This window comes from Hippocampus zosterae, chromosome 16, assembly GCF_025434085.1.
Source record: "Hippocampus zosterae strain Florida chromosome 16, ASM2543408v3, whole genome shotgun sequence".
Classification (NCBI taxonomy): domain Eukaryota; kingdom Metazoa; phylum Chordata; class Actinopteri; order Syngnathiformes; family Syngnathidae; genus Hippocampus; species Hippocampus zosterae.
Window position 1 is genome coordinate 10,952,313 of NC_067466.1, and position 21,307 is coordinate 10,973,619.

The 21,307-nt window shown below is 43.0% G+C and overlaps 3 protein-coding genes across 5 annotated transcripts in view; all 3 read left to right on the forward strand.

Annotated features, from left to right (window-relative positions):
- The first annotated feature begins 566 nt into the window (after positions 1–566).
- On the forward strand, positions 567–6,013 carry mpzl2b (myelin protein zero-like 2b). The gene is made up of 5 exons (XM_052046380.1): positions 567–870; positions 2,813–2,982; positions 3,419–3,629; positions 4,107–4,338; positions 5,163–6,013. Exons 1-5 carry the CDS (start codon positions 807–809, stop codon positions 5,338–5,340), a joined length of 855 nt encoding a protein of 284 aa, XP_051902340.1. The 5' UTR covers positions 567–806; the 3' UTR covers positions 5,341–6,013.
- A 1,505-nt stretch (positions 6,014–7,518) lies between these two features.
- On the forward strand, positions 7,519–12,371 carry scn4bb (sodium channel, voltage-gated, type IV, beta b). Its single transcript, XM_052047016.1, has 6 exons — positions 7,519–7,824; positions 7,998–8,192; positions 9,565–9,728; positions 9,814–10,033; positions 10,770–10,899; positions 11,130–12,371. The coding sequence occupies exons 2-6, from the start codon at positions 8,108–8,110 to the stop codon at positions 11,227–11,229; spliced, it is 699 nt and encodes a 232-aa protein (XP_051902976.1). The 5' UTR covers positions 7,519–7,824; positions 7,998–8,107; the 3' UTR covers positions 11,230–12,371.
- A 2,715-nt stretch (positions 12,372–15,086) lies between these two features.
- The window catches only part of LOC127588285 (cell adhesion molecule DSCAML1-like), a 44,345-nt gene continuing 38,124 nt past the window's right edge, over positions 15,087–21,307 (forward strand). For 2 of the 3 annotated variants that reach the window (XM_052046939.1, XM_052046940.1), the window contains exon 1: positions 15,087–15,333. In XM_052046939.1, coding sequence (XP_051902899.1) covers positions 15,291–15,333 — 43 coding nt within the window. In that variant the 5' untranslated portion in view covers positions 15,087–15,290. The remainder of the gene's footprint in view (positions 15,334–21,307) is intronic. The other variant, XM_052046941.1, reaches the window with a different exon arrangement.

Sequence of the window (21,307 nt, forward strand, 5' to 3'; positions counted from 1 at the left end):
AACCAATACGATACTTTGAGAAATGATGCCTAAATGAGCTTTTCTTGTGGACTTTCCCAAATTCAGCATGATTGAGAAGAAAAAAATCCTGCATTCCAATATAATGCATCTTAAAATAATGTACAGTACTTAAAACCATTTCTATCGGTTGCACATGATTACAAAATGGTATAGTAATTTCCCCTCTTCTACTCAAAAATAACAATATCTTATTATTATTATTATTATTATTATTAGTTGAACATTTTACTCGCGTGTAAACAATATACACGTTTGAATTCATTTAAGCATTTTGTCAGAGTACTGTAGGAAATTGATAACATTTTAAAAATGTGTGTTATTTCACCTTTGTTTTGAATGAATTAATCGTATTTTTGTTTTATGTTTTAGTGTTTTGTGCTCTGTTGCGTTATTGTTTTTTTATGTTGGCCACAAGGTGGAGGCAAAGATTGTTAGTACTGTATTATATTTGTATTTGTGTCGCAGGAATTAAACTCGCAGAGACCTGCGATTTTAGGTAAAAAAGAATCAGAAGGAAAAAAAATCTCTTTATATATGAGGATTAAACCAGAGGCTACATTGAGACAATCTGAGGAGGCAGAGCAACAGGTTATGCAAGAAGTTGTCAAACACCGCCCATCAGGTGTGTTCTTGCTCGGAGAGGTGACTCAAGATTTACACGGTGGGGAGTGGAAAGGAGCGGAATTCACGCATATTTGTTGGTTTGTTTTTGCCAACCGTGGGAACATACATGCCTCCCCCCTTTATATTTTCACGAAGGGACTGTCCGTGTTGAGACGGCATCGATGTTTGTCAGTCTCATGTGTTCGACATGGCAAATGTTTCTCCTCGGGGGGTTCGTCCTGTCAGGTGAGAGTTAGAGAAACGTTCATGACACATGCACGCATTCCGTTTTTCTTTTGTAAGACACGATACGTTCCGCTGAAAACAACGTGACTTTTAAGTAATCTTTTTGTTGTTGTTTAGAACTTTGAAATATCACGCATGCTCCGTGTGGTAATGTGTTTCGGGCTCAGTGGCCTGCTGGTCAACACTTAAAACTGAGTTGTAGATTTCAGACATGTTGTTTGTGTCTCCCAACTATAGCTTTTTGGAAATTACTTTGTTTTACTAAACTGACGTAAATACACTGTGCACACTATTCCAGGTCATATGGTGATGTTTTTTAAAAACACGTATTTTAAAAAGCGCGTGTTAAATTATGCGTTTTTATCTTGATTAAGGCTTCTGTCAAGACATTTTCAGCAATACATTCAGGTTTTGGATCGGTATCATGCTTGGGTTATATTTGCCTCTACAAATTCAATTCAAATGTGTTGTCCTTCTCTTAAACGGGGGGGGGGGGCGGTTTCACAAATAGGATAATATTATGAGTCCCCCCCCCCCCCCGTCCCGCCCCCCCTTCTGATCAAAGTCACAAAACACCCGATTTTTGGATGCCTGAAAGATCAATCCGAGTGATTATCCTGTGATGTGGTGTGTGTTTTTGTGTTGTCTTTGAAAAAAGATGCCCCTAACATTCACACACAGAGACTATAAATAAATACCGGTACCTCTCTCTCAACCGTGTCAGTCAGAACTGAATATTTTTATCTTTGTAAACTGTAACAGCAGCTGTCTTGATACAGCTCTTGTATTGGATCTGATGTACCCAATATTGTACTCTTGAGTGTATCCTGCAGCTCCTATATTTTGTTCTTCTACTTCTTCCTTTCATAACTTTGCTGCTGTGAATTGGGAATGTCTCCATTGTGAGACTTATAAAGGTTTTCTTATATTATTGAAAGATTATTTAAAAATGGCTTTTAAGGTGACTGTATGAGTTTGACTTACTGTGCAAATGTGAAAATGCTAATTAAAAGGAGATGGGGTGGGGGGGTCTTTCAGTTTAGCAAAGACACCTGTCAATCCCTTCCCCTTCATTAAAACAACAATTGTGACAATCAGGATTTTGTAGCGTGCATTGCAGCGCAACCTCCTGAGGGCATATTTGCTTCTTAGGTTCTTAGGTAGGCTCACTAATACGCCACGATCAATGTTTAAATGCCATCCTTTATTGCTTTATTATACTACCAAAGAGCCTTTTTGTGGATGGCTACACACGTGTTTGTGTGCATGGGAAGGTGTCAATGAGGCACGCCTTGCTGACTGAACTAAATATTATTAGTCTTGGCTGTGATGAAACAGACACACATTGTGTTTGAACAAGCAAATCAGGGAGACTCCTTCAGTCATTTAAATCAGTTTAATGATTGATATGGAAGTGACTTAGATTCTTTTTCCTTGGGTTACAATTTAATTTATTGTGGCTTATTTATATATGATCGATTTTTAAAGATTGTCTTTTATTATGCAGTCAGATTAGTGTTTAATTTCCTCTTTGCTGATTTTTAACAAAAATAACTGAAATGGATTGGGGATGCGTGTTACTTTAATCTTCAGGACACTCCAAATGGTTGCAATGGTTTTTGGCCACCGTTTTGTGCAGTGGCTCAGTCCCCCTAAGTTGTGCAGTAGATGAAAATGTATATATCTGGAAGAACAAGCTAAAATGTAGCTCTCTTGTCTCATTTCTCCATTTTGATGTTAAATCCAAATGTTTTCAGTCAACAGCAAAATAAAGGAATCAACAACACTGTTCCAAATGGTAGGTAGTAGTCTTCTTTGCCTTAGAAGAAGGAATATTTGTCGTCTATCATTAGCCAGCCTACATGTGACCTTCAGACTCTTCAGCAATCATTAACGCTTTAGGAATCAGCCCGACTCTGTACTTTTTTCCCTCTCTATTTAGGAGTGGCGCTCGTTTCAGGAATTGAAATCTATGCACCGTCTGAGGTGGAGGCGGTGAACGGCACCACGGTCAAACTCAAGTGCACCTTCCGCTCCAGTCACCCTGTGTCGACTCAGTCTGTTATCGTGTCCTGGAACTTCCGTCCCCTGAATTCTAAAAGAGAAGAGTCGGTAGGTACAAATCGAATCATGTTAAAGACGAGGAGTATGGTTACTTTGTGCGGTCTGGAACAAGCCAAAACATGCCAAACCATTAAATCGGCTTTTCATTGAACAATTACAAGGCAGTGACTGTAGGCAGTTGATACTTTCATCTTGCGTAAAGCGAAACTAACAGAAAGCCTCAGCCCAGTGGACGAAAACAGTACATGCCCACTGAGGTAAGTATATCCCAAATAGTTTTAAAAGTGACTGGATGCTTTCTCAAAAAACAAACAAACAAAAAGCATGCAGGGAAATGGTGTGTCATCTTGGAGACAAATGACAAATATATTGTTTACTAAATACTGTATTATACAATGCATCTGAAATTGTTGTGCGTGCGCTCGTGTGTGTACGTCCGTACTTTTTTTTTCCTTCAACACATTGATTTGTGCATGTCCGTCAGGTGTTCTACTACCAAGAGGTTCCGTACCCTCCTCAGAGTGGACGTTTTAAAGACCGTGCAGTGTGGTCAGGAGATGTTACAAGAAGTGACGCCTCGATCACCCTGCATGAGGTGCCCCCAACGTTTAATGGCACGTTCATCTGCAACGTGCGAAACCGCCCAGATGTGCACGGCGATAACAGAGAAACCACCCTCACTGTCGTCACCAAAGGTAAGTGTTTCACTTCCATCCGTTTTCAACACTGCTTATCCTGAACGGGGAATGTGAGTACTTTTGCCACATAGCGGTCGTGGAAGTCCTACCGACTCACAATCAAACACACGCACACTTACAAGCATGTCAACAGCTTGGCCTTGGCGAAGGTCTGTGCTCTCAGAGATTCTTAGGGTGTTGTTCAGTGCCGGTGCGGTACGAAATTGACTTACCTTGGAAGAAAGTCTGCCAACAATCCAGTCTAGTCACTACAGTTGATATTATTTCGATAGAGTAGCTGTATGTACTTTGGGTCAAAAATGACGGATGCCGGTGTGTAGAATGGCAAGGCAAGAGTAACTGGTGAAACCTTCTTGTGTTTATTTTTCCAAACGTTATCTCTGTTTTCTGCAGTTGACACAGCTCGAGCACCAACAAATGTTTGCCTTCCTCCTTTTTATCACTTTTATTTTGTTTTCGTATTCTTGCTTCTAGCTTCCCTCTCGGAGATCAGCATCCTGGTCATCGCAGTTGTCAGCGGCTGCGTGATTGTACTGATTCTCCTCTGTTCCTATCTGGCTGTGAAGTTCTACAAGAGGAGGCGCAGGGATAAGGACTTGGAAATGAACGTACAGGAGCCCATGTGCAAGGACCCGGAGCCAAAGCGCAAGGACCCGGAGCCTAAGCGCAAGGAGCCGGAGCCTAAGCGCAAGGACCCAACCGTGTGGTGAGGGCCCACAGGAGCCGCCGCCTCTCTCCTGCTCTTCCTCTCGGGACTGATGTGGCTATTTTGGGAAAGAGACTAATCACAGCTTGAAAATGTTTTCTTCCACGTTTGTTCCTCCAATGAGAACCTTTTGAGCTTTATTGAAATGTCTTTTTGCAGTGTTAGATATTATGTATCACAGATTTCTGCGATTCATAAAATTGCTATTGGAGTCCATATGGTGTTGTTCTGGTGACGCTGCCAAGTCGGAGATGTGAATATGGTGAAGTCATTCTGCTGTTCTTGAAATAATCTCGGTTCACAGCAGCAGTTTTGATCACCCGATCTTTGTCATTGAACCGGAAGTAGTCCACAGCTACAATAAACACAATGACTGTATTTGCGCTATGCTCCCAGTGAGGCCTTAAGATACAAAGCTGTTGCTGCGAATTTAGTCACATGCTGTCTTTTTGGCTGTTTTCAAGGGTTGAAATCATGATATGAGCAGATTAACATTCTCTTGCTTGTCAAATCTTTCCTCTTGGTTGGCAGCTGCGAGTCAGTTTGCCTTTTTGTACTTTGTGAATACAGGTGAAGAAACTAACAACTCCAGAGGCCAAACCACAGGCAACCATGAACTGTCTTTTGCTGGATGAATGGTCATGTGGCTTTAAGTAGTTTTTTCCCCTCTGCGGTAGGCTGGCTGGGTCAAGCTGAGCATTCTGGGTATTACTGTACAATCCACTTGAGGCTTATTGCTTATATGCTACACTTTCCAATAGCAGCCCATCTCACATGTTGTGTATGTGTCTGTGTGCGCTTGCCTGACTGCTGGGCTGCATCAGTAAACCCGAGGAAGCGGTTCATCTGACTCTAGCGAAGGAGACATTGGAGTTTGATAGCTCTGATGATGAAGAGTCTGAGCCTAGCAGCGGAGACGATGAGGAGGAGGACGGCAGTGAAGAAGAAGACGACGACGATGATGATGACGACGATGACGATGATGATGATGATGATGATTAAACCGGGCACAGTTGGGTGAATTTGTCATGACTTTACCCCAAGCATTCCTGTTAGATTCTTGCCAAGCGCAAGTACGAGCGGTATGAATTTGATCAGTTTATTATCTGGATTACATCAATTTCTTTGAACCAGAAGCCCATTTTTGGTGAACAACAAAATTTGCAGGTACAAGAATGAAGCCGTGACCAAGCAAGGGACAGAAATGGCTTTATATGGCCTTGCATATGAGATGGATGTTGTTAGGATTGTTCGATCTTGGTGTAGCATCTGTGATCCACAGAGGGCTAGTCGCAATTTGTGTAGTGGTGTCGTTGGGTTGATGGTTGTACCGTCTCGCTTTTTCGTTCAAGGATTGCCGCTCTGCTCAAGCTACGTTTGGCTGAATTTTCCCACCGTTGCTACTGATGGGCAAGTGATGTGGCATCATTTTGCTTTTGTTGGAACAAGCAGAGTTAATGCGTTTGCGATCACTACAATTATCTGCTGATGAAACGCCCCCACTAACATACTACCAAGCACTATTTTTCACTTTCATAGTGCTGGTGAAAACGAACAACTGTTGTTTACTTCTGTATAATGGTAACATTGCACTTATGATTTTGTATTTTGATTTTGTACACTATTTTTTTTGTCTAGAATGTTATTTGTAACTATAATAAACTATTTGAAAGTATGACGCGGAACCTGTTTATGATGTTTACATTAAAAAAAGAAATGAATCTCTTATGATTGTCTACATCAAAATAAGCAATTGTTGAGCTGTCATCATGAAAGTGGATGTGAGTTTTAGCCTTTTTTTTTAACTGAAGGAAAGATTTTAAATGTGTACCCTACACACTCCAGTCACTTTCATGGTGTGCAGCAGCAGCCTGTCAATCAGACAGGCCGTTTTTCTTTCTTCCTGTTCCCCGGTTTGGAAGAGTTCCCACTATTGCTGCATTCACCGAACCCAGTCGGAGAATGAGTGCGGTGAGCCATCTAACTGGCCACATCATCTCTCATTGAGAACGCCACATCCTGCCAACCGCTCATTACTCCACCTCCTACCGGATAACACTACCCTTTCCTTACCTGGAAATGTTGGCCTGGAACCACAAATTTCTCAGAAAAGCAAAAGAAAAAAATTCAACTGAGCTCAATGTACAGCTACCTAATGCGTCGATAAACTCAAATGACTTTTTGTCACAAATGACCTAATATTTTACTGCAGCTTCCTAGGGAGTAGTAACTATCTCCTTCTCCATGCCTATCGGTATGTTTGTGTTCTACTGCCCCCAGGTGGTCAAGATGCACACACCAAAAAGAGCAGAAGTGACAACCAGGTGGCACCGGCCTCATGTTGAACCCTCTGCATTAGGAATATGAGTCAATTCGTATGTGAATAAAGGCAGGTGCTAAAGTGTATCTTCAAACGTGTGGAATGTATTTCGAAACACATCTCAAAAATCATTTTCCATTGTCTTTACATGAAAGTAATTAACTGTGTCTCATTCCCGTCTTGCTGGAAAGGACGGTCCGTTCAGGAATCTCCCGAAATTCCTGATGGTCACAACGCCGCTGATAGCGACCTAAACGCTCACAATAATTAACAGGAATCTGGACGCTGGCTCTCAACTGACAATGACTAGTAAAGTCTGGCTATGGTGAGCCAAGCCTTTCATCAATAATGTCCTGCAGTGAAGAGTACATCAATCTTCCTCGCTGATGACTGACCGCGTTTTTACTCTAAAGGAGCCGTCCCGTTATGAAAAATGATTGCACCACTCTTGTCACAATGCACTTGCAGCTGCATGGCCCGGATCACAGCGGAGCGCCGGGTGCCGTGTGACATACTGTAAGTGACCTTTTGAACATTATATGGGATGTGCATAGATGATGATACACAAAATCACACTGTATGTTTGTAATGGGGGTCCACTCGAGATATGGCAAGCCCAGACATCCAGCAAATAATTCATCCTTACGAATGCTCGCCATGTGCTGTGAATCGACCCTGGGGCTGCATTACACAAGCCCAATCTGCACTGCAGAACTTTTTCCTGCTCATCACACGCTCTGACAAAAGTGCCTGCATACACAACCCGAGTCATCAGAAGGGCCGGGGGGAGGGAGGTGGAGAGTGAACAGAAGAGGGAAAGGGAAGGGATATGGGGGAAGGTGATGATGGGGAGGCAAGGGGGGTGGGGGGTTGAGGGAGAGGTGGCACACAGCCAGTATAGAGGACAGGGAAAAGTTGTTAGATAGCCTGAGAGGTGAGTAGGAGGAGGAGTCAGCTGCTTTGGGGGTCTCCACTGGTGGCGATTCCTCCCGTCCGGCTGCCTCTCCTCTCCAATTGTCTCTCTAGCCGACTGCTCCTGCAACGTGGCAGCCGTTGCAGTGAGAGTGCGGACTGACGGATTCTCCTTGAATGAACCCTGACGGTGCAGCGCGGTGAGAGTTGGCCGCTGAGCCGCCGCGCTCTGGGCCTCAGTGGGGCAGAAGCAGGTAGGCATTGTTATCGCTTGAACTTGAACTCACCAGCCAGTCATGTGTCTTTTTTTTTTGCAGGTTTACAGTTTGAGGATACTTTGTAACTTTTTCCTCAAAGATGTCCGTCTGATGTTTTATGAGAATCCACATACTTTTAAGTAGTTTAAATTGTCTTTTGTTTTCTTCAGAGGCTTCCAGATTCTACCCAGGAAACTGCTGAGGCTGAGCAGGGCTGAAAGAAATTTCATAAGTCAGGTTTGGATCTTGAAGTGGTTTACGGTGCAGATTTTGCATACACATGGAGGTCCGTGGGATCTGGGTTGATGCCCTGAGGCTGGGCCTTCCGCACGCAACCCTTAACCTGATCGTCGCAGTACTGCTTGGTAATGCCCCATTTTAAAATAGCATTTTGTAATTATATATTTATCTCATCTGACCTTTGCTCATTGATGTTGACGTGCTTTGCATTACGATTGGGTCATGTTGTTTTTCGGCCTAAAATTAGTTTTAACCCTTTCAGGGGCAGCGGTTGCTACAATGGACGTCTTATTGTGTTATCGGGTTACAGGGTGCATGGAAGGGTTAATTTGAAGTTAGCTGCTAAACTGAATTCAACGAATCAAGCTTTGAGGGGCGGATGTGGCCGGGAAAGACTACCTACCGCATTTGGAGAGCATCAAAATTCATTCTGCATTAATGCCCAAGATGCACTTATTTGTTTTCAATTGGCTTTGCATTATGCATGGGGGCGGTTAATGCGATGGTACCTCTGGGTGCATTACACTTGTTAAGACCCAGAGATGAAGTTCAGTAAACATCTGAAATGTCTACGGTTATGTTTATAGGAGCCAGACCTAAAGGTCAACTTGATAATTCTCAATTTTCTTTCATAGTCCGTTTGTCAAAACAAGGCGACGGTAACTCTGACACCAAATGATGACACTGCGCTAATGGATTGTGTGTGTGGTAGACGTAATTGTCAACGCGGAGGAGTAGGAACACAGGAGAGGTGTTTGTCGAGCTCCACTCTTACTGTTACTATTTTTGCAAACTCACCATGCACCATCGCAGAAGAGGAATTGAGATAACGAGGGTGCGATGTGAAGGAATCAATAACAGTCTCTCACATACGACCTCCGTCACCCTCCCTATTTGCTGCAATGATGCTCGACCTCATTTTGACCTTGCGGTTGTTCAGGAGCAAATTGTGACTCGTGCACCACAAACGGCATCAAAGGTTTAGTACCAGATGCATGCACATCTATTTTTTGTTTTTTGCGCGTTTTAAGCTTTTTTTCCCTCTCTCTCTCTCGGCGTCTTTGCACCTGAGCCTGTAATTCAGCACGAAGCTTTGTCAGCATGTAGTTTACACAATACACACTAGATGGAAGCATTATTCACTTTTGTTTGACTTGATTTAATGTCCAGTACAAGTACATTTGTGAGTCAATTGTTTGGTTTTTAATGACACAAGTCATGATGACGTTTGACTAATGCTTTAATAGCATGAATAGCAACTGACGGTAACGATGGCAAGCCGCACCTTGCCTCTTGGGTTATACCATTTTAACTAGACCAGGGGGGGGGGTAGTCCCCAAACATCAATCCAGTCGTCATAATTAATGCAATGTTTATATTGGGACATTTTTGTTGGGTCTTGTCATTGTGAGATTTTTCTCTTGTAAAAGTAAAAACAACGTAGGTTCGATAAAGGGTGGGAAACACCGGTTCTAACCCTAATGTGTTGCTCTTCAGTTGTGAAGTCCGCTCAAGCCTTGGAGATGTCTGTCGGCAAGGTGCCATTCCTCGAAGCCGTCAACGGCAGCACAGTTATGTTGCCCTGCACGTACTCCAGCTGCATTGGCATCGAGAACCTTTATTTTCGATGGCAGTTCAATGAGAACGGAACCATGCAAACGGTAAACATCTCGACACGACGGCGTGGTTTTTGCTCTCGTGTGGGTTTTTTGGAACGCTTGGCATCGTTTTCTTCTTTGCCGTCAGGTGTGTGACGCAGTGATACCATCAGAGGGGGTGGTGCCAAAGGTGAAGATGTATAAAGAGCGCTTCGAATTTGTGGGGATGAACCGGAAAAACAACATTTCCATCTTGTTGTGGAACATCACCTTTGATGATGGAGGCCAGTACACTTGCTTTGGACGCAACCCCAAAGAAAAGGAGAAGAATCATAGCGCCATCTTCAAACTAATTGTGGTGGACGAGTGTGAGTGTGCCACACTTTCCTGGTAACGAAGGGCGAGGTTTAGGTTTATCTAGTCCTGCTTGGATCAGGCACTGCACTACACACACATACTGTACACGCTGCGAGTGTTGTTGCTATTGTTGTTGTTTGTTTGTTTTAAGCAAAAGATATAGTTAAATATTTACACTGCCCTGTTCGGCTGCTTAGGCTGTATTATTGTTGAATCTGTAAGCAAACCTTTTGGTGTGCATCAGGGGAGCTAAATGATGTGGATTTAAAAAAAAGTCAACACACCCCTGAACAAATCATTTCAAAACTTTTTTTTACCATTGATGTGACCTGTAGCCTGTACAATACACGCACAGCGCACACACACACACAGTATACTGAATACTGTGTGTGTGTGTGTGCGCCGCACCTGCTTGTAAACAGGATGTGGCTGTGTTCAGTTTTAACCCATCACATTTATGTGAAGTGGAAACCAGGACACATTTGCCACCATATTAATCGCCACTGATTAACTCCAAATAAAGTTGAGTTGTTCTAGTCGTCTTTTCTCGATGTTTTATTTGGTTTGTTTTCAAGCAGAAACCACACATTAAGGAAATGACTCCTCTTATATGCATTGATCTTGTAATCGATTATATAAATTGGAAAGAACTCAAGCTTTTTCATCATTTGATCATTCTGTATCGGGCTTGTCGTCTTGTTTTGCATTGATGTATATTACAAAGAGTGACTCCTTTGTTTTCTGCAGTGCGGGAGGTGGACAACACGCTGACGATCATCATCGCTTCTGCTGTTGGCGGAGCCATTGCGTTGCTCATGGGCTTCATGCTGCTGAAGAACTTCACTCTCTTTGTTCTTTCCAAGCTTGAGGAGAAAAAGTGAGTTCTTTGTTGTTGTTGTTTTTTTTTTTGCGTGCCAGACACTTTGGCATTCATCAGGAAAGCTGATAATTCTTGTTGTGTCAATACGGTGAGCACAGCGTTGTGCCCGACACCTCCATGACGTCCGATCCTCTATGTTTGAGATACCGTTGGTGTCTGTTCTTCTTTTGAATCCCTTTACTCCCAACTACCCCTCCTCCTCGTTCCCACCTCCACCCACCGTGCAGTAAGGAGTGCCTTGTAACGTCATCAGGGATCGACAACACAGAAAATGGCCTCTCAGGATCGAAAGTGGATTCGAAACCCAAACCTACAAAGCAGAAATGAGGACGTGCATGCGTTTGAAACCTTACGCGTGCTTTCATGTGTAGGCCCTCATTGCAGAATTGTACGATACAGTCAGGATATGTTTGGGGAAAAAAATGTGCCTGCCTGGCTTTGATTTTCAAATGTACATGCAATGCAAAGGACATATAGAAGATTTTAGATGCTTTTGTCAAGCCTGCACAGTTTTACACCTATAATATTTAACCAAAAGCACCTAAATCCAATATTTAGACTTCCTATGTGTCAAATCTAATTAATACTCGGCGCTTTTCCATAAATTCAAAAGCACACTCTTTTATTTTTCCAAGCACATATACGCTAAACATGGCTTTACTCATCGTTATCATCACTGAAGGGATATTTGTTTACACAGCAAGTCATTTAATCTTGACTGTTTATGATTCAAGTATAAAAGTGGTTTAAAAAGTCTCGGATTGTGTGACGCCACACAATGTTTGTGCGTATTGCAAATGATACTTCAGTTTCAAATGCAGTACATTGATTTTTCATTCACGAGAGAAATGAAAGACAATCTAAAGTAGCTTTAGCTAGGTTAAATCTCTCTCTCTCTTGATCGTTTGCGTGATAACACATAACGTAATTGCTTTGGAAATTGGCATGTAAAATTTTACGTGGCAATCAAAATGTACCTTTAAACAAATGAGAGGGCCCCTGTGCTTTCTTTTCTTTGCTTGGAATAAAGCTAGCACCTGCTTGTTGCATCTTAGTGCCTCCCAAAGTGCGAACACTGTACTTGCAAGTATTACAAAGATAGAGATGTTATCATTAGCTTCTCGCTTGAACTAGACAATCCTCCCAACCACAGTGAATGTCTTACCAATGTTGCTGCTTTTATGAAAAACAACTAATGCAATTCACGCATGTGATATGAGTCGGCATCTAGAACACTCCAAAAAGAAAACCAAAACTAGCTATATATCTATATATACGGTGAAAGTCATAGCTTTAGCTCTTTGAGATAAAGTAATAAAAGCTAATATAGGAGAAAATCATATTCAATTCCTATCCCATGCATTGTCTGTCAAGTCTTGGTTAAACTCTATCCACTGTATTATTATTCCATGCCGATGTTAGTTTTACAACTGTTTTTTTAATAGTTCAGCAAAAATAAAAAATAAAAACCTTGTCCTGTGAATTTAGATGAACCTCCATGACCATGTGACTAGGTCTCATATTGCACATATAGTGTATGTAGCACCAGTGTTCTCCAGATTAATTGTGCCAAGCAAGGATAATCAGAAGATGAGCAACACATCAGGAGATGAATGTACAACTATTATGTTTTATGTTTATGAAATTGCACATTGAAAAGATGACTTCTGGAGTGTGTGTGGTGGGGGAGGGGGGTGCTGGTGGATAGCTACTTTCGTAATTGTGCACACCTGCAACAGGTGACTAATTATACCGTATCTGCATTTTATATATGTATATATAAAATATGTCTGCACAGCTCTTAATCTGTTTATTACTGAAACAACGAAATAAAAATGTGGAGCAAAACCTTGTCTTGTTTTGCGACTATTGTCAGGGCATGATCAATCTAAACCACACATGTCCAGCTCTCCCACCTGCAACACACCTGCTTCAGCTGATCAGCTCATCAGCCAGTTCTGAAGCAGCATTTGAACGATCCTGATGATTTGAATCAGGTGTGTTGCAGGCGGGAGAGCTGGAAAACAGGCAGCCTAGCGGCCCTTGAGGACCGACTTTGGACACACCTGAAAACCAAATTCTCACATTTTACACACCAATCACCACCTCAGAAATATAGGACGTTCTCCAAGTAGAATGGCCAACATTAAAATACAGGCCAAAAGGTCTTCATAAAAAACAGTGTAGATGTTTCTATTCCAATAAAGAATATTTATTATTGACATCCATTAATATTATGCACTGTTGGGTTATTTGATGATCATTAACGTTGTTGACAGGTTAATTTTTAACATCTGTCATCTAGAGGAAAAATATTTAATTGTTCTGCCTTTCACCATACTTCTGGCACAAACAATGAAGTTACGAATACGATTTTTAACGTGAAATCTTTCAATTTCACGTAAAAAATCGTGCGGTTTAAAAATCTGTGGTTAGTCATCGGTGTAGGGAATACAATACAACAGGGAAACACCCCCGAGAGTGCAGTCCAAATGCCTGCATTGACGTCCTCAAACTCCTTTACCAGCTGTTGTCAGTAAAGAATTTGTACTCATGCACCTGATCATTCATTGAGAAGACAGCAACGAAAAACTACTGGTAAGAACGGCAAATGAGTGTCCGATATCGTTATTTATTGAATATATGTGCGTTAACTGCTGTTGGCAGACTTTAATTATCACTGTGTAGAAGACACAAAAAGTTAAGGGCCTTTTTTCTTTTACCTAATGTAACTTTTACCAGTCCGGTCTAGCTTGTGAACAAAGGCGTAATGTGTAACCAGGCGCCATAAAAATAAATAAATAAAAGAACCATACGTCAATAACCGCTTAACATTAATTTTACATTGTACATTGTTGACATTGGGCATTTTCATTGTCAACCAGCAGATGTCGGCAGTGTGTTAAATTTTGACACTCAGATCTGCTGCTATCAGCTGCGTGCAGAATCGTTTGAATTTGAACTTGGCGTTTCCTAACCTGTCTTGAGCCGACGTGGTACCGTTTAGAGTAGATTTTTTTACCACAGATCACCCAACTAAAATGTATACAAACTCAAATGATGATGTCCTCGTGTCATTCATCACTCAGGAATTTACTTACTCCGGGTGAAACCTGGGCCGATTGAACATGAACTTTTGTTACAAAGGGCTACAGGTGCACACGCAAATACAGTAAATTGTATATTCTGCCATCTAGTGGAAGATTATTTAACTGTCCTGCTTATCACTTCAAATCGCTGGCATAGATAGATTGATCAACAAGGCTATATTAGTTCAAATGAAAAACAACAGTTTTCAGACAGGTTAAGTGAAATTGGCTAATTTTGTACTGGCGATCTGGCGGCGGGGCAGGGGGGGAAATAATCATATCATGGGCTAAATTAAATTGGCACAATGATTAAGAGCATGTATTTTTACCAGTACGGTGGTAACGTTCAGTGTAAAAATGGTCAAACCATCGTTTATGTTTCTGTAATTAAAAACTTAAAAAACAGCCACGCGTCGGTGAGTTTAAGCCCACATTGCACTAGACAAAATATTTTGTGACACTTTCTTCTTTTCTTGACACTACAGTAAGACGATTGTTTTTCAAAACATTTAGTTTAAATAGTCAATGAGCATTGCGTGATCTAGCTTTATAGTTACATTTATGAAGACACACGTGACACCTTCACATTTGGTGTTTAAATGTCAATAATAATAAATATTTAAAAAAATATAGTTTGATTTACCAACAGTCTTATTTTTTTTCTTTTTGCACCATACATGTGCACAAAGCTGCGCTCCATTCTGCTTTCTCCACAAGCGCTGCAGAAAAATACCTTCTGGTATCACGTAACAGAAGTCCAGATAGTCGAAACAGACGTTTTAAAAAAGAATAAAAAGAGGTAAACGTTAGTCCCACGGAAGGGCTTCGGTTCCAACACGTTGCGCGTCTTGTCTTGGTCCACATTGCGCAAAGAGACCGGGTCATCCTGCCCTCACAGGTGGGCGCTCTCCTTTGGGTGTCAAGCGATCCAGCGCGGAACTTTTGGGGCACTGAATGACCAAAATCCAACGATCCAGGCCCATATGACCCCCCCTCGACTAGACCCGGTCCACTCGCTCTGTGGAGGGCGGTGGATGTTGGATTTGTGCGCGCGCTAGTCCCGGTAAGAGAGGAGGGACTTGGGCGGGGCTGAGGCTCTTCTCCTTTCTCATCCATTCTTGGTGGGGCGGCAGGGCTGGAGAGACCTCCGGGGAGCACAGTCGCCAGTCCATCACGGAGACCCACCTGGCCCCCCCCAAAAAAGAAAAAGAAAAAAAAATCAAGAAACCCCCCCCTCTCCGCGCCTCACGCTTGCCAGGATTGCAAATATCTCCAAAAAATATACCTGCTATTTATGGCATGTGGCTTGTAACTTTACTCCTGCTGTACTCTCTCCAAGAAGGTAAGACAAATACAATATTGGCATTTACATAGAGTGAATGTGACAGGTTCTAAGTTGATTAAACAGCGGCTATCTATCGAAGGTGTTGTGAATGCATTAATTCGCGATGAGATCCGAGGCTTCCGCTTTGATGCGTCGTCAAATTAAAGAGAAGTCTGATGCTTTAAAAAAAAATCCCCAAATGTAAATGACTGCTCAAAATGTGTTTGTTTTGGAGAAAGTGATAATGAAGTGTTTTTCTTTTGGGTGAGGGCTGTATGCTTTCAAGCTCGGGCCCGTGACGCCTGGATTGTTTTTCGCTTTACCAGTTGGGATATGAATATGTAAAATGGCTGAATGGAGAGAACGAGGTGCAAATACAGCGAGAGCTGCAAAACATACAAATCATGCAAATCTTTCAATCGATCCTGCTATCGCAACGAATTCGCTCCATATCTTGCGCTCTTAAAGTTTTTTACAAGGCACGCATGTGGTTTGTAATGATTATTTTCCACTCATTGTGCAGATTTTGCTAATTGCAGCTGTTTTGATAAGGCCGTGTCCAATCGCTCCTCCACAAAACCGGTGATTTCCATCAGGGTCTTTTCAGCTGTTTAATTATTTTTCTTTGAAATTAGTGCCATTTTGTCGCTATTAGTAATTTAATGATGAACAAAAGGCATTTCCTAGACAACGGGCTCTTTTGGCTACATCGGGATAAACCCGCATAAAGGCCTTAATTGGTGCAATTAGGAGCTTTGACGGTACACCGTGGAAATTGATTTGTAATGCGAAGGAGGACGTTGTTGAGTTAAAATAAATGCATTTTCCCCCCTTCCCTATGAAATAAATCCCTTGCTCTGCAGCCAAGTTGATCCTGCGCTATTAAAGTGCTTTATAATCTGGACACATCTGCATCGAAAATTGCAGAAATTAAGCACCATCTCCACATCCGGGCCTTTGTATCAACGAATGCGTGAGATTAAAAAAAAACAATAATGTGATACGTCTGCCTTTTTCTTTATTCGACCTTAATTAATTGCAACTGGTGATTTCCTCCCTCATGACGTGTAATTTTTATTTCCTTCAACTGACGATCACAAAGGTCCTCTTTATTTATTTATCAACTGGAAGGAGGAATTAATGAAGTCACGGTGCCCCTCGTGCATGTGAATTTACGCAAATGAGGGTGTCCACACACAGGCAGGGGAGCTGGGCCAGATTGTAGACTTGCCCGGTCATGTTCCTCACTAATGGCGCACCTGGACCACCAGACGGGTTCGCGCGCCTGCCGGGGCGCGCGCTCCCGCGCGGGCGCGTGTCTGTCGCGTGCGCAATGCCGCGCGGATGAGAACGGGGGCACCCTCGTTTTGCTTGTTGTCAACATGTTAGGCGCAGAGAAACGGAAATACAAGTTCATTTGTCACTTTTTTGCCTATCAAGATGCGAGAGGTGGAAAAACTATACGCGCGTCACAACGATGCGCGCGCATTTAGGAGGCAGTGGAATTAACAAGAATTGGTTAAAGCGTAATTGATAACAATTACTAATTTGAAATGTTCATCAAAACTTGTAAGCTTGTGTATGCGAAGAACGAATCGAAGCCAGTTTGACATCGAGCAGCCTGCTTCGTATGGGCCCTCTTTTGAGGCGCCTATTAACACACGAGGCGTTCGGAAGTAAAACGGAAAATGTGAATTTGAAAGTCGGCGAAGCAATAAGGTGATCCTTCACCGTGGCACGTTGGCGTGTCCCCCATATGCAGCTCAACCTCCACAAATAGAAATATGCTAAATTCGCCCTCCCTCCCCGCAGTCCAATTCCCAGTGCTGTCTTTGCAGGGCTGCACAATTAAAGCTGCAATGTGAGCAGTAGGTACCGCTCAATGACAGAGTTGACATTATTCAGGCGGGTTTCCATTTCCACAATTTCAATCTGATGTTTTAAATTAAAAAAAAATATATATTTATGCACAAGGTAAAAATTGGAACACATGTGGGCCATTCTCGATGCAGATAACTGGTTATGAGGATTTCAAAGGGACAACTGCGTGTGCCTACAGAGTGCCTACATTTTTATCATTATGTTGTGCATGTTCATAATCACAAATTCTCAGTTTAATTATCAACACAACCGTCAGTTGGCTTTCCGATGATCATCCAAAATTAATAGCCGCACTGTAGCTCAACCCTGCTGCCAAGTTGAGAAGTCAAAGAATGTCACTGCAGGAATCCATGCTCAGAACATCATCACATTTCAAAGTCAAAAGAACTGTTGATGGCAAACTTGCATTTTCAACCATGTAACACAACTCAAATTATTTACACCGCGGTTGGCCCGCATCCTTTTGCATAGATGCATTCGGCAAATGTCAAATCTGTGAAGCAAGTGGTTGTTTTTGTTCGATGTCCCCCTTCATCGCTCCCTCCCACCACCATTTCCTCCTCTCGCAGCAACTCCCCTCCCTCTCTTTCCCTCATCACTAGGCAGAATTAAAGGCTGGGGGGAGGGGCCATTTATGCAGACTGTGCTGAGACTTGTGATCCGGAGATTTGATATTCACATTAGGAGAGAAACTGGCTGCTTTGATGTGAGAGGGGGGCAGGTCCCAAGGGACTGCTGAAGTAGCACACTTTTTTTTTTTTTTTAACTGACACAGCACTGGCCTGGGGTGGCTTGGTGGGGTGATGTTGGGGGGGGGGGCTTGCAGATTGTTGGGGACAGGGTGTGCAGAAAGACAGTAGGTGGGAACTGTGATATCCCCCCGTTGATTAGATGTAGCCCCAACCTCATCCCCCCCCCTCCTACTTCTCCTCCCACCCTCCACCTACTTACACGAGACCCTTGAGGATTATCTCCAAGCTTACACCTACCTTTATTTCTTGACATCCCCCAATATTCAATTCACACCCTCCTGACAGAGTCTCTGTCCACTTTGCCCTCCTCCGTTTCAGTTTTCTACACATTATCCACAGCCTTGGCCTTGCACCCCATTTGTCAAAACCACACAATCAGAAGTTAGTTTTTCCATTTTCTGTCATCCAAATGATATGCAGTGCACAGAGACTGGCAAAAGAAACAAAAAGCTGCATTTTGAATGCCAGGCCAGTCGTTGATTTCATTGTCAAGAAACGCTATCTGTATGCACGCCGACTGCTTTTCGCATCATTTTAATTCACCTTGGTTTGTTTGTAAAATAGGCATAAGCATACCAATCGACTAATTAACTGCTAGAAGGTCCCATGCCATCCCCAAAAAATCCCGTCTTATGCAGAATATCGAGTAGGCATCAAGTTTGACATCGATGCAGTTTGTAGTTTGCACGCAACAACATTTGAAAGGCAAAGGCCTGCAAAATGCTCCGATTTGAATTTGTCGCCTTTGTGACATCGATTCTTTACTCGTTATTCAACTACCTGCCCACTTTGTGATTGCTACATACCCACTCAACTCTGGGATGGAGAGGGGGGGGGGGGGGCTGAGCGGCGACAAAGCCCAAAATTTGCATCAGCTGCCAAACTCGTAAGCATTTCGAAACCAGGATTGTGTTGCGTTTGGCTCACTTCGGGGATGGTTCCTTCATCAATGCAATATTTCCAACCCTAATTATGTTGCAAACCGGATCGATAGATTTTTTTTTTTTAAGTGGCAATGCGGCACCTTGACGTTTGAAAAGACTGGTTGATTGTTGACTGCACGGCTTGTCGATTGATCGTGTCATGATGCAAAATAGAGTACACCGCCTGTTGATTCAGTGTCAACCACTTTGCAGTCTCAACCGTATGACAATGAAACATCTCAATCTGGTTGAGTTGTGACACTCCCCCCCCCTCCCCACCCCCCACACCCCTTGTCATTTCCATCACCAAATCTAATAAAGAATGCTGTCAAATTGATCAGTGATGGAGATAATGGCGAAACATGCGTTATTACACCTCCTGTTGGGCACAGGGGTGCAAAGGTGCAAACATTGGTGGCTCGGGGGATTGTTTACCACCTCTACCCATGACGGCGATGTGGATGTTGTGTGCGCACACACACTCCTGTGCACGCTCACATCCTGGGGAGGTGTAGATCAGCTGCATTATGCATGATGAAACCTTGCATAGGTTATGACTTCTACCTCGACAACATACATATTCATGCGCCGCTCCGGCAGGATGTATAAAATAGTGGCTGCAGCTCTGACGGCCCATGCGGTAGTGTACCGTGGCTTGGATAAGTACGGAATTTTCCGTGTTTTCGCATGTTACCGTTGTCTTACTCTCTGTTTGTTTGTGAGACAATTAAGTTACACACAGACACACACACAAAAAAGAAAACAGCAGAGGGCTGGGACATGCTGTAGGATAACAAACGATCCCATTACATTTTGGTATTCATCCCTATTTTTTTCTAAATCATTTATTTTTTTCCACTATTGGGCAAGATGGGTGGCGGTAAAAAAAAAAGATATGAATGGGGGTGGAGGGGGGTCAAACACATGCAGGAGATGGGCAGTTTGATTGCGATTGTAGTTACGTGAGCCACGCTCCGAGTGACATTGCTGTTGGGTGAGCGTAGGTGAGGAAGCTCGCAGACTTGCCTGATTAAATGACTCTTTTCTCTTTTCCCATTTAAACCTCAAAGTCAAATGTCAAGTGGTTTGCAAAGCCCTAACATTGGCGGTTCGAATTTAAATTCCTGTGATTGGGCGCGTTTTCATGTTAGGCTTCAATGAACATTCAAAATTGTTCTTCGCTGTTAATATTGGTTTTTGTGTCCTGTAACTTGTTGTTGACCAATCCAGAATGTAACCCGCCGCTCGCCTGAAGTCAGCTGTCTCCTGATGTATCAAATTCATATTGTTGGCAAAGGTTCATATGCCTTTTTCATGCCTGGGGAAGAAAAATAACTTTTTTTTTCCTCGAATGTTGCTCGGAAACATTGCTTTGCTTTATGTAATGCTAAAAATGCTATGCACAAGCTTTTACTTCTGGATGTATGGAGAACATCAGGCTCAGCTTGTGTCAGGGGTAAACTCGCACGAGCACCGTTGACCTCCTGTGTTCATGTCAAGGTCATGAAATGTCCCTGACACGCTCCCTCCCATCCTGTTCAACCAACGGCTGTTTACACTTTCACAAGATGCTTGAACTGCGCTTTCCCCGCCAAGCCCATTAAACATTCAGATATCCGAGACACTTTGTCAAAATGTGCAGGTTAGTGACTCTCGGGGATCTAAATTTAGCTTATTTCCTTGCTGACTGTTACCTTTTATCTGGATACTGCTAACTGCAATATTTTTTGGGTCGTTTCATTTAAAAAAATATATATATTTTAATCTCACGCGGTCTCCTCCCAGTGTGACAGAACTACTTTTGGTTTGGTTGTGCATGATTGCAGCGCAGGGGTCGCCAGCTGTGGTCCTCGAGGGTTGCTTCAAATGTTTCCCTCCTCCAACAAACCCGATTCAAATGATCCATCCGCTCATCAGCAAGCTCTGCAGGAGCCTTATAACCATCCCGATTATTTGAATCAAGTGCGCTGGATGAGGGGAAATGTCTAAAACATGCCAAATGGTGGCCCTCGAGGAGCTAGAGCCGCTGACCCCTGTTGCGGTCGGCGTGTGTATGCGACGCCTGATTGTGACAGACTCGGTGGTTGGAGTTTGCTCTGATCTTGTTGCTGTTCCACTTCCTGCTCCATCAGTGCTCACCAGCCTTGTGTGCCGAGGCCCCCGGGCATATAATCTACCACCAGAGCCCAGTCTTTTCCCCCCAACCTCTCAGGGTGACCCCCGCACTCCTCTACTTTAGTCTCGTTCCCCCCATTGGGAGATTATAGATATTGCAATCTTTAATATGGCTTTATGCTCAGGGGCCATTATCTGTAATCTGCAGTGGGGGGGGGGGGGAGTCTGACCTGGATTTTTCAGATCACAACTGGACTGCCAGTCGCATTTTGTATACCATCTGTAACATTCTGCACCGTTTTAGCAATCGCAAGCTTAGGG

Bases quoted from the DNA above. Each gene is read 5' to 3' on its own strand.
- mpzl2b (XM_052046380.1), top strand. From the start codon at position 807: ATGTTTGTCAGTCTCATGTGTTCGACATGGCAAATGTTTCTCCTCGGG. The intron at 3,630-4,106 runs GTAAGTGTTTCA...TCTTGCTTCTAG, and splicing joins CCTCACTGTCGTCACCAAAG to CTTCCCTCTCGGAGATCAGC. The intron at 4,339-5,162 runs GTGAGGGCCCAC...GGGCTGCATCAG, and splicing joins CGCAAGGACCCAACCGTGTG to TAAACCCGAGGAAGCGGTTC.
- scn4bb (XM_052047016.1), top strand. From the start codon at position 8,108: ATGGAGGTCCGTGGGATCTGGGTTGATGCCCTGAGGCTGGGCCTTCCG. The intron at 8,193-9,564 runs GTAATGCCCCAT...GTTGCTCTTCAG, and splicing joins GATCGTCGCAGTACTGCTTG to TTGTGAAGTCCGCTCAAGCC. The intron at 9,729-9,813 runs GTAAACATCTCG...CTTTGCCGTCAG, and splicing joins AGAACGGAACCATGCAAACG to GTGTGTGACGCAGTGATACC.